Source organism: Chionomys nivalis, chromosome 26 (genome assembly GCF_950005125.1).
Source record: "Chionomys nivalis chromosome 26, mChiNiv1.1, whole genome shotgun sequence".
Taxonomy (NCBI): Eukaryota; Metazoa; Chordata; class Mammalia; order Rodentia; family Cricetidae; genus Chionomys; species Chionomys nivalis.
The window spans coordinates 11,334,603-11,347,975 of NC_080111.1; the positions used below are offsets into that span (position 1 = coordinate 11,334,603).

A 13,373-nucleotide genomic window follows, 5' to 3' on the forward strand; every position below is an offset into this window, starting at 1 on the left:
GGGTGACTTGGAAGTGCTGCTGGCTACTGGCGTGGACGCTCTGCCCCTTGAGACCTTTGCTGCCTCAGCTCGCTCCCTGAGATCACTCCCTCAGATCGCTGTTTTTTGTTTTTTGTTTTTTCCAAGAAGCTTTCCGTCTTCAGTTTGTAGACTCTCTCATCAGAGGAGACATAAACAGCAGTCTTGGCAGGGCTGGCTGAGGGAGCAGGAGAGGCTGTATTTGGGTGTTTCCACACTTAAGAGAAGAGGTGAAACTCTGAAAAATGCTGGAAAAGCTTGCATCCTTAGTGCTTTTGGGACTGGCTAACCAGGAGGGGTTGCAGTCTGTTTAGTGGTCATGAATCAGTTAGCCAGCATGAGTCTATTTAGATTGAATACTGAAAGCCAGTTGAATAGCAAGTGTAAGTACCAGACGCTGGTGATGCCTGCCTTTAATCCCAGCATTCAAGAGGCAGAGGCAGATGGGCCTCCATGAGTTCGAGAGCAGCCTGGTCTACAGAGCGAGATCCAGAACAGGCTCTAAAACTACAGAGAAACCCTGTCTGGGGAGTGGGGGGGTGTAAGTGACAAATATTTCCATGAAAGTTGTGGGTCTGTATGTACACATGTATACATTAAACGTCTCACACGGATGCTGGATGGCAGTGTTTAGCATGTTTTGTACTGAAAAGTTTATCAACAAAACATTTGAAGACTATGACATTTGTAGCATTGCCTCTCGAGCACGAAGGCAAGAATATTGAGCTTCCCTGTATCTGTCAGCCACTCCTAGGCCGCTGTGCTGCATGCACTCAGCTCGGTTGCCTTTGTCCTTTACCGTGAGATTTAACTCTGGTCAGCTTCAGGCCCAGCATGCAGGTGCAGTTCTCTCTCTGCCTTCTCCTTCCCTGGGTATATGCTCATATTCATGGTCATCTTAGATGGCAGGCCCTGCTGCTTGTGTGTTTTCTTCTGACCCTAATCCCAGCTCTCTTCTGTATTGAGGGTCTCCAGAGGCCTTCTCGGCCGCCCTATTGATCTCTGTCTTTACTTTGTCCTCCTGCCTCCCAGTGTTCCTCTGCGACTTGTGTTGGAAACCATCATCAGCCTTCTAGAACTGTTCTCTTTGAGTGAACAAGCCAAAGAAATTTACCACATTTTTTTAAACCATCTTCTGTGGAGCAAAAATGTATAGTCAGCCCTCTGTAGACCGTTCTACTTCCACAGAGTCAGAGTATTTGAAAATGACTGTCAAGAATTTGTACCTATACTGAATGTATAGACTTCCTTCATGTCATCATTCCAAATGCTACTGCAAATGACACTTACATTATAGTATGTGTTAGGAGTCATCCAGAACTCATGTAAAGTACATATACAGGGGTTTCATAGGTTCTGTGCAAATAATGTGTCATTTGTCTAAGGGGCTGGAGCATCCAGGGATCTCAGTATATTCTGGAGAAACTAGGCAGTACCTGGGCCCAATATGGCTTTGTTCTTTTCTTGTTAAGTTTAACCCACCCTTCCTAGAGGTGTGTGTGGTTCAGAGCTGGCCCACAGTTTCTTAGACTCTGGTCTGCATGCAGCCAGCACAGAAATTAATGGTAAGTTTTGAGAAAATGTTCATAGGATCGGAGAGAGAAATTTTGTGTTATTTTCCTATAATAAAAATGAACCTACTATTTATATGTTGTGTTTTTTCATTCCATTTTCCTAGCAACTTAGTTTATGGCATTTTGCATAAATTTGGCTGAGAGGTACTGAAATTTTTGTTTTTCTAAGGAAACTGCTCCATTGTAGATAGCTTGAAAAACGCTACGGCAGTGAATTCAGTTGTCTCTTCAGTACCCCGATGACTCAACCTCTAGAGTCGGGGTACATGACGACAACAGAATTTATACATGTTCTGGAGGGATATTTTGGTTGTTGTTTTTTTTGGGGGGGGTGATTTGTTTGTTTTAATTCTACACTCACAAAATTGAAGGCAAGCTTGTAGAGGAGAAAAGGAGGCACAGTGGCTAATGGGAAGGGATGACCAGGATCTGGCTTTTGCTGGGAAAAAAAAAAACATTTTAGAAGGTAGGCTTCATAATGGGCTTCTTTGTCAGCCTAAACATTGTGTAGCACAGGCTGGGTAACAGAGAACAGCCCATCTTTTGTTACTGGAATGGTTTCTCTCGTGGCAGATGAGAATTTTCAATTGCTCAGATTTGTTTTCTGTCTAGAGTTTCCTCCACACCAATGCAAATTTTAATGATGGGGTACAGAGGAATAGCTAACCCTGTGTGGTTATCACCACCGTCACAAACAATGGCGGAAGATGGGCTAATCAGGACCGTTTGCCAGTGGGTATGATTAAGCTAAATTTAATTCACCCAAAGATTCGAGAATGGGAACATTGCATGCTCTCAGAAGAGAGTTTTCGTTCCTAAAACCCTTCCAGAGACTGTTCAGTTTGAAATCAGCTCCCTTGAGTGTCCTTGATTTGTCTGCAACGTCACATTGTTTGCTTGTATTCTCGTGACTTAAGGGAGTGTTGTTATCTGAACACAAGCAGAATTCCCATGTTCATTTGGATTATGGTATCTTTATTTATGATTTGCGCAATTGTAGTGCCTTTTGTGGGGGAAGGGAAGCGGAGGAACTACAGAGGGAGACCCGATTACCCTTCAAAAACACAACTCCGCTCAGTAAAATATTAACGTGGAAGTGAAAGTTAAACATTCGATATATATAGTTATTTTTTAAAAAAGAAAACATATAATAGTCTAGATTTGAATGCTTTAGATATTTAAACATTGGCTGGTGAGTTGACTTTGCTTTGATAGCAGATAGGTGATACATTCAAAAAATTAAAAGGCCCCTCTTCTCCCCTCCTGGGATTCCTGCGTACACAGCCATGACTTTCCTGCGGGCTTTGAACTGCTACACTTTGCTGAACACAAATGCTCGCCCTGGCTTCAATAAACTCGCTGGATGTCTGGGATGCATGGCTGTCAGGAAACATATATGCAGATGTAGGTCACCTTTCATCCTTGAAAGTACAGCTAAGTCCTGATGGCCACACTCTGAAAATGAAGATGCCCTTCACCCAGAACAGAAGGGCAAAACCAATTGAGTTGTAATGTCTCAACATCGATATTTCTCTAGTGACGAGAAAAGCTTTCAGGTTTCCCTTTAGGTGAACTGGGAGAAGAGTAGAAGGAGGAAAAGCAAAGATGAATGACAGAGAACTACAGATACTCTGTGGAGCCACGTGCACAGGAAGGTGGGAGACACACAGTCAAAAGAGTCGTGTTATCGGGGTATGGTGAGCTTTTGTGGCAAGCTTTCTCTTGAGCTGTAGGCGCTGCAGATAGAAAATGAGGCCCCTCAGATGCTCATACCAAGACTTTCTCTTGAAAAGGCTTTGGGTGTCCGTGGCAGTGGAATGATTTGTTATTAGACTATCTGGAGAAAGAAGAGCTTGCCCATGACTGGAGGAATAGTACCAAATTTCACGGTGTCAGTGCGGGAATATGAGTGTGTCCTGAGGGTGAGGGCAAGGCGAAGAGGATGACTGTGGAGGCAGGTGCTCTACCGACACCAAGCATGATGCCCGAGATATGCGACACTCCTTCTGTATAACTCTGTGTTGAGACAGGACTGAGTGATCATACCCAGACCTGCATGTATTTGTAGCCAGATAGATACATTGAGCTGCCTGATACAAAATCCAGCTTACTTCCTTCACTGTAAACTCAAGGGCTGTAGCTCACGCTCTCTATTGTTGAAAGACCTTCAAATGATGACTTCTTCCTGTCAACCAGAGATTTGAACCAGGGGAGTGCCTTCCTCTTCAGTCATCCCCCGCCCCCATTTGAGCATGAAGGAAGGGAGCAGGAAGCTTCACAGTTCTCTAGTCTGTTCTTAAAAGTTTCCAGGCTATCCTGGAAACCAAGTATCAGGGATGTCTCCTGACACCGTGAAATTTGGCACTGCTCCTCCTTGTATACAGGCAGGACGTAGGCCTTTTGCAGGACTGTTAGCTGAGTTTAATGATACCATGCATTGCTTCAGACTCATATCTAGTTGAGAAATTTGCTCCTGTTCACATCAGAGTATTGATGTCCTGCAAAAAAGAGAGAAAAGAGACAGGAGCTGGAGGTGCTGCTGTAGTATTATAGGGTGTCACTGCTTGAATCTTTTTTCAGAAGCATACCATGTAACCAAAGAGACCATATTCTGACTGAAACAGGGATAAAAAAGGAGAAAGGACTATAAGAATTAGGATCACTTGTGTGCAGTGGTCCTGCCTATGTCAGAGATACATTCCGAAAGCTATAGTGAGTATGGAGTCTTGAAATCGTGAATATTTCCCAACCCTGCATATAAGCACTTTGAACCCTGGTGATCTAGACGGCTATGAAATAACAGGCAGGTGGGCACTATATACAGTGTGTATTTTCTGGTGAGGGTGATCATTCTTGTCACAGGCACAGAGGAGCTAGATAACATGAAGTATCTACATGCTACTTTAATAATGATGGGTTTTTTAAGTTAGAGTTTCATATATGAGCATGTTATTTATAACATTTCTGTCCCACTTTTCCTCTGCTATCTCTTCTCATATTCTACCCACTCCCTCCCAAATCCATGAACTTTTCTGTAGCCGCCACACTTTTCTTCCTTATTCTTACACATACACACACATACACACATACACACATTCACACACAGTGTTCATTTTCTTTCTCTTTGCTTTCTCTTTGGAGATACCAGCTTGTTATGTTGCCCTGACTGATCAGCTCAGCCTTCGGTGACAAATGGCTGTATAAATAGGTTAGGGCTGCCCTGTACAACTTTTGAAGAAAATGAAGTGGTTTTGTGCAGTGCAGGGACAAAGTAGTTATATGTGGCCATTGGACACTTGAAGTGTTTCTGGCGTGACTGAGGAGCTGAATGATCTTACTACTGTGAGGCTTTAATTGACTTGAATATAAATAAATGCAAGTGGCCAGTGGCTACCCGATTGACCGCAGCCAGCCTATGAATCACCTATTCCATGCTTGGTATCTAACAGGCTAATTGCAGGGTGGTTTACGTCATTGACTTTGTTAACATGTTGGGGATTGCTAGAAGCAGCAGAAAACAAACCAAAAAGGTGTGAAAGAGATTGGAGTTTGAAGCATACCAGTTATGGTTGCATGCAGCCGTAATCCCAGCATCCACGAGACTGAGGCAGGAGGTCCATGAGTTTTAGGCTAGCCTGGGCTATACAGAAAGACACACCTCTATTTTAAGCTTAAGTGGAATATGTGTAATTACATTGCCAATTCATACAAATGATAGTGGCTTTTCAGAGAGCACCCGGAAGATGCTGATTTGGTTTGTGACACTCTGATTTTGTTTCCACAGGTTCCTTCATGCTGGTGAATGCTTCCGGGAAACCTGAGGGCCAGCGGGCTCACCTGCTCTTGCCCCAGCTTAAGGAGAATGACACCCATTGCATTGATTTTCACTACTTTGTGTCCAGTAAGAGTAACTCTGCCCCTGGGTTGCTCAGTGTCTATGTGAAGGTGAATAATGGACCATTGGGGAACCCTATCTGGAATATGTCTGGAGACCCAACCCGCACATGGCACAGGGCAGAACTGGCCATCAGCACCTTCTGGCCCAACTTTTACCAGGTATGTACTTTCTTATCATTTCATGTCTTAAACGGTCTTCTAATTTCTACAGTTCTAAGTGGTGTTTCTATTAGTATCATCAAAGAATGTGTAAGAAGGTTTGTAATGCCGTAGTAAGTGTGACCCAGGCTTTTATGGTTTGGTTTGGTTTAGTTTTTCGAGAAAGGGTTTCTTTCTGTAACTGTCCTAGCTGTCCTGGAACTCACTCTATAGACCAGGCTGGCCTCGAACTCACAGAGATCCTCCTGCCTCTGCCTCCCAAGTGCGGGTATCAAAGATGTGTGTTACCACTTCCTGGCCCAGGCTATCTTTTAAAGTGAATTTTATGATTATGTGAGCAAAACAACAACATAATTCAAATCCGTTTGTTCAGGCTGATATTGTTTTAAGAAAAAAAAGTAACTTACGTCTTAATTACTTCTCTGTGGCTGTCATAAGACACCATGACAAAAGCTACTCATTCAGGAAAGGGTTTATGTGGGCTTACAGTTTCCTAGGGTGAATCCGTGGCTGCCATAGTGGGGAGCATGGTAGCAGGCAGGTCGGCATGGTACTGGAGCAATAGCTAAGAGCTTACAACTTGAGACAGAACCAGGAGGCAGAACATAAGACACTGGGAATAGCTTGGTGGTTTTGAAACCTCAAAACTTGCCCCTACTGACGCATCTCCTCCAATAAGGCCACACCTGCTTATCCTTACCAAACAGTTCTACTGATGAGGGTTAAGTATTCAAACACATGAACCTATTGGGGCCATTCTCTTTCAAACCACCGCAAGCAGTGTTTGACAGTCTAGTAGTCAATGTGTTATGGTTTAATAGTCAGGATCCTTCAAGCCCAGCTTTGCTACCCACAGCTGACACTGGTAATGAATGGGTTGGTTATAAATTCCTTGTCCAACTCATCCTTATACCCCAATACCTGAAATAATGTCTGATATTTAAGGAATGATAAATGTTTGTTGAGTGGAAATTAAAACATGGAGAAAGCACTCTTCCACAGGTACCTGATTCGACTCTTTTGCTTGTTTTTCTTTTTTTTGTTTTTTTGGTTTTTTTTTTCGAGACAGGGTTTCTCTGTGGTTTTGGAGCCTGTCCTGGAACTAGCTCTTGTAGACCAGGCTGGTCTCGAACTCACAGAGATCCGTCTGCCTCTGCCTCCCGAGTGCTGGGATTAAAGGCGTGCGCCACCACCACCCGGCTCTGATTCGACTCTTTTTTAGATTGTACTTTGGCCATAAGTTTTAAAGGTTTTTAAATTTATTGCACCTAAATTTATCTCCTGTTAAGAATTTCCCCTAAAGACATAATGGAGACTGATTGCAAATAATTAACCATAAGAACAAGAATATATACAGAAGCAAAATCAGAAGTAGTATTGTTTTCAGTAATAGGGGGTTTGTTAATTTATACTACCTCAACACAAAAATTTGTTTAGGAGCCAATGGGAATAATATTATGGTCTGCAGTGATGGCTCAGCAGACAACAGCTGCTCTTGCAAAAGACCTGACCCTGTGATATCCATACCAGCCATCCTTCACCCAGCTCCAAGAGATCTGACATATTCTTCTAACCTCTTGTGGTACATATACATGCATGCAGACAAAGCACTCATACACACAAAATTTTCTAAAAGAGAAAAGTTATAGATTATTTAGTGATAAACTTCTGTTAGACAATAAAACAAGTATAAAGCAATGTATTTAACTTCACGCTTATATTAGAAATATCTAACAAAGACCAAATGTGTTATAAAGCAAATGCATAAAATGTCATCTCCCTAACTAATAGGATAACAAAGTGATTTTTCCCTTTTTTTTGCATTATCATGTTATAAATTTTCTCAATTTGTGTTGTTTATCCTCATAAAAAGACTAGTTTTTCCTCAAGGAAAATAATTCTATTTAATGAATACCTTATTTTGATATAAATGTACTAGTGACCAGTTAGCAATGTAATTTTCAAATGTGAATTTTGGGGGCAGGGTTTCCTCCCTTCAGGGTTTAAACAGCAAGCCAAGGCAGTGGGTTGGCAGAGCAGGGTGTCCTCATATGGATGGCTAATGTCTCTGTGTATTGAAGCATGGGGGTGGGACCCTCTCAGAGCAGGGAAATCGTTCCTGGGCATTCTTCCTCCTTCCTGTGGAGCATACTCCAGGCTCATTCGCAGCTCAGAACACTGGGACATACTGCGCTGCCTCAGGGTTTGTCCTGCCCGTCTTTGTCCTAATGTCCTTACTTTGGTCAGAGCTCTGCCCTCGTAAATCATAGAGCCAGTTTTTATAAGACCTTTCATCATGGTTTGGTATGATGTTAACCACAATCAAGGTTAGAATTTCTGTTTTGTCTTTTTTTTTATACCTTGTTAAAGAACCGTGCATATTCAACGAATGGCTTAGTTTTGATCACTCTTAGGATACCAGGCTTATCAAAGGGATTACTCAACTACATTGCAGTAGGATGGTTCTGTTTATCAGGTTATGGTCATTTTCAATGTATTCTTATTTCTTGAGCAGCTACTGCAAAAATGCTTTGCCTTCCCAATTATGGACCCAACCCAAACGGCAAGGCCCTCCATGCTCCCTCTCTCACTTACATTATTAAAGAGTGCGCGATTTACCAACGGTGATCAGAGCGTGGTTCTCATAGCTTAGGGTTTGTGCAGGGCATGGCTTTTGTACCCTACTGAGCTGCAATAACACAAAACTATCGCCTGGGTGGCCTAAACACAACACACTGATTTGCAGAAGTGTGGGAATCCCAGGCCAGAGGCCTTTCTTCCAAGGGCGCTAACTCCATCGCGGGAACACCATCCTCACAACCTGATCCCTTTCACCTAGGCGCCCTGTCTTCTGATGCTAGTACTTTGGACATTAGTGTTTCACCGGTTCACTGGCTGCATCATTAAGAATCGTGTCATCCTTCGAACTGACGGCTTTCCAGCAATTCTTTAATACACTGGCATTTGGCGTCTCAAAGGCATAAAGTGGGGCTACCCCTCCCTCATAGTTGCCCCTTTTCTGCTGAGGGGCAGCAAGCACCCAAAGCCAGTGCCCTAATATCAACATATACTATTTAATAAATAGCATATCCCAGATGATACAGGAGAACTCCACAGGAAACATAAGTAAACATGGAAGCATCAGCCTTAAAGCCACCATCAAGACTTGCATTAACTTGTCTACTTGCGAGAGAGTCACCTATATTGACAGAGATGGACTAAAGGGAAACCACCATCCAGCATAGCCTCCTTCCCACTTCCTCTCCCAAGGTGTCATCCAAAGTGGAGGGGAGACAGGAGACAGGTCAATGGCGGTCAGTGCAGTCAGAGGCGGGACTTCCGTGAGCTACAGACCAGCGCACATAGGACAGATGGTGGTTGTTTTACAAATGTATCGGGATTAATAAAAACCCAGAGACAGATATTGGGGTTTAACCTGAAGGTAGGAAAAGCAAAGTAGCCAGTCACTGGCTCTTACCTCTACCTCAGTCCTAAATACTGATCCTGCCTCCAGGAATCTCAGAATGAGACTGTGAGCTAGAGTGTCTCACAGTGTCTCCTCCCATTTTATATTTTTCTCTAGTGCTGGAATTAAAGGTGTGCACCACTATTGTCCGGTTTCTATGGCAGCTAGTGTGGCTACTGGGATTAAAGGTGTGTGCCACCACTGCCTGGTCTGGAAGACTGACCAGGGTGGCTGTTTTACTCTCTGATCGTCAGTCAAGCTTTATTTATTAAAATACAAATGAAATATCACTACATACAAATAGGAATCATGGAGGTGGGTTCATCTGCTTTGGATGAAAAATCTCATACAGTTTTCTCTGTACAGAGTCCTGTCCTAGACGGAAGATATGAACCTGATTATGATGACTAATAACTCTAATTTCAAAGTACTGAAGAAGCTGTGGCATTATATATGCAAATTTTATTTCCTTGAGGGGGGGACCCAGTGTACGAGAAACAATATCCAAATGATGTATTCTCAGCTGTTATTTCTGGGCCCCAAACCTGAAGACCTGAGTATTTACAGGAGACGGGGCCCATGAGAGCCTTTGCCAAGGACACAGGAGTGAGTTCTGCTTTCTAACAGGAGCTGCAACGTCTATCCAGAGCACAGAAAGGAGGATAGATTTATATAGTTGTGAAATAGTATTAATGTATATTCATTGATAGTTTCTCAGATAGTTTGGACACCAGTCACACGAGGACTAGTGTTGTGTGTGTTTGAGTTGTGGTGCTAGGGACCAGGATCTGGTGCACCACGCTAACCGTGAACTTTCCCAGCAAGCTATACCCCCAGCCCGCAGTAAATATGAATTTAGATGGGAAAATGAACTGCTCAAGGACTTCCTATTTAATATCGAAATAGGTAGTTAAAGAAAACTCACTTCGGTAAGGCAGGCATGGAAATTACTGTCTACCATGGCCTTCGGTGGACAGTTAGAGTTTTGAAACATGTTTTCTCAGAGTTAAGCCTTCCTCTGCAGTCTGTTTGTGTGGCCCTTTACTGTTTATGGGAGACTACCGTGCAGGTACACTCACAATGGTAACCTGCACAGAATACGGCTAATTGCAGGTTAATTATGGCTCCTTAAAGCACAGATTGTCAAGTATTTGGTGATTAACACATACTTAATTCCGTAATTAATGTTTGGTCTAATTGTTGCTCCTCAGAGCTACCCTGCTGGGGCTCAGAGGCTGTGGGGAAGTGCAAGCTCCTCCCTGCCTGGGGGCACCTGCTTCCCGGCTTTAGACATTGACTTCCTGCCATTTGAAGAATATTCTCCTTTCATATCCACCTCCTTGGCTTCATTGTCCTGATAAAAAGAAACAGTTCCCTCTTTGATTGTGCCTCCCCTCCTCCCTCTGCTTACCCCCACCTTTCAGATGGCCCCAGCAGCCAGAGAGTACCAATCGATTGCTCTGAGTTCTTCCTAATCATGCTCACAGCCCCAGGGCCTCTGGACTCTGACTTGCTTCTAAAAAGGTGATACTTTCTTCAATCAAAGGTCGGGAAGGCAGGATGTTTCACATAAGCTTTGTAAAGAGGAAACCCCACAGGTACCCTGGGAACCTGTTCCCGGCCTGCCCCTCCCTGAAAGGGACTGGGAGATCCATCTATAAACAGGAAAAAGAGGGGCTAGAGCCATCAAATAGGAGGAGGATGATCCCCTGGCATCCCCCCCATTGAATCAGGTTTCTTAGCTGTGCTGATGGCCCTGGGAGAAGATTAGGAGTGAATGTCTAGGCTCTACTTCCAATTATTTGTGTAGGAAGGACACAAAGGAGTCTGTAAGCCGGGGAGGCTAAACCAAGCTTTCCCCTTTGCCAGCTGACAGCTTTGCTGGTAAATGAGGAGTTGAGGGAATAGAAATGGTTCGATCTTACCCACCCCTTCACGTTCAGCCTCAACTATTATTCCCTACACAGATGCCGGGGTTTCTATACCGTGTCTGCCATCCGCCCACTCATTTTTCTCCCAAGTTTCTAAGTGCCCAGAAGCCTGGACGCAATGGCTACCTAGAGAAGGGGTTTCCAGAACTGTCTTCTGCTCCTCTAGCAGCTGTAGAAGACATTGGCTGGTCAGGGAGGTTTAGTCAAGGTGAGCTGAGTCTTGTTGTATAGGCTGGCTAGGATCCAGGTGTGTTTCTGAGACTCCAGGAGGGGACAGGGCAGGAGTGGGCCCAGCTGGAGTCTGGCATCAGCTGTGACTTTTCCAGAGCGTCGCATGAGTCTGTTCCTTGAAGCATGCTCGAGAGATGCGAATTGACAGGCACCTGAAATCCGGCCCACGCCTCCTCCAATTCCGTGCCTGTGGCCCTTGCTCTAAGTGCAGGACAATTAAATCACTTCCTGCCTCCGGGACAACCTGAAGAATCTGGTGTGAAAGTGAGGCGTAACTGTCCTTCCAGCATGGACGTGCGTCTGCACATCTGCCCCAGACCCGTCTACGCATGTGCTCCAGACCCGGCATTGTGCTCTTCTACAAGATGAACAGTGTGGTTTAAAAACCCAGTGGGGACCCAGGAGCCTCTCACTTTATTATTGACTTGGACCTGCATTCCAGAGGTTTTGTAATTTGTGTGATGGTCTTTTAATCTTCACACCGTGTCTCTTGATTTTTTTTACAATTTGCCACGTCTCTAAATCTCATTCTCGACTTGTATTTGACATCAAAGACAGGCACCTCTGCTGTTATGGGCACTCTCACACCTCGGGTGGCGGGGGCTGCTGCTGCTGCTTGTTTATCAGAGCTGTCTCTTGTAATTTCCTGCTTTTGTTTTGTTTTCTAGTTTAATTTTCTTGTATCCTGCTGTATATAAGAAGGAGATGAACTGTGATCATATCATAGTCTTCTAAAGGGAAAGATATCACCGTGTAATCACACAACATACACGCACACGCGCACGCGCGCACACACACGCACACACACTCACTTAGGTACACCTTAGGGGTCTAGCACTTGCCTGGCATGAGTGACACCATGATTGCCTTACTCCAGCCTGGCAATCATAGATGAAATGGATAAAAAGCATCCCAAAGCACCAATAATTAATTCCATTGACCTGTTGCTGTCCTATGAGTGTCTTTATATAACAAAACATTATATTTTCTGATGCTGCCCCAACAGAAATGAGCACTGAAGAATTTTCCTCTGTTGTCTCTCTTTGTTATATTTTGCTACTGTTATTGCTTGAAAGTGGATATTATAATATAACCGAGGCGCCTTAGTCTCTTGGATGCTAGGATTACTGATGTGTGCCACCACGCCTAAATAAAGAATTACCCTCACCCCTTTTCTGTAATGAATATGGAACCAAGGGGTTTGTGGGTGCTCAGCAAGACTCTTGCATTGCTCTAAAGCAGCCTTCTCATAGTTCTTAGTGTGAAAGCTTTCTTTGGTTTTGTTACGTTCCAGGGATGCTTCATGATTTGTGTTTCTACTTCTCTATTTTTTAAGGATTATTTTTAAATTGTGTGTGTGAGAGAGTGTGTGTGAGTGAGTGTGTGAGTATGCACATAAGTGTTGGTGGCCATGGGGATCTGACATGTCAGATGCCTTGAACTGAAGTCACGGGCATTTGTGAGCTTCCCGGTGCGGACTAGGAACTAAATTCAGGTCCTCTGCAAGAACAGTGCCACTCCTAACTGCTGAGCCATCTCTCCAGCCCTTACATGTCTTTTCTTAATTCATCGGGCAACACAGAATAAAACTTACAGAAAATGGGTAGGACCTGCCTTTGGGTTTGATCTAAGTTAAAACCAGCGAGGACATGAAGACAGACACACTCTTCAGCTGGGTGTCTAGGGAGCTGGCAGGCGGTTTGCACCTGAACATTTCCCTTGGCGTGGGTGAGCAAACCCCTGTCTTTGCTCACACACATGGGCATGGGGCAGCAGGGAGGGGGGCTAACTTTGCTCCATACTGAAGCAGGGAGGATAAGGCTGCTGCGGTGTTGGATAGCTCCCTTCTTTGGCAGGCTTCACACAGAGGAGGGGTTGCCATCAGCCACCATGCACAGGCTAATGCCAGAAAGGCATCTGGGGAGCAAAGGAGAAGCACACCCAGTGACCTAGCCGATCTGGCAGCAAATGACTGTCTCCAAAGTCTCTGAGGACTGTGGGGAAAGCAGCATCCGTCTGCTGAGATGTTAGTGGAGAGAATTGGAGAATGTTGAGTCGGTCCCCCGGTTGTAGATATCTGAGCCATCGGGAAGAGTC

At 44.3% G+C, this 13,373-nt stretch overlaps 1 protein-coding gene across 3 annotated transcripts in view; it reads left to right on the forward strand.

Moving 5' to 3' along the window:
- Positions 1 to 13,373, forward strand: part of Ptprm (protein tyrosine phosphatase receptor type M) — a 698,790-nt gene that overhangs the window by 260,127 nt on the left and 425,290 nt on the right. For all 3 annotated transcript variants that reach the window (XM_057758864.1, XM_057758862.1, XM_057758863.1), the window contains exon 3: positions 5,377 to 5,648. In XM_057758864.1, the coding sequence (XP_057614847.1) occupies positions 5,377 to 5,648 (272 nt within the window). The remainder of the gene's footprint in view (positions 1 to 5,376; positions 5,649 to 13,373) is intronic.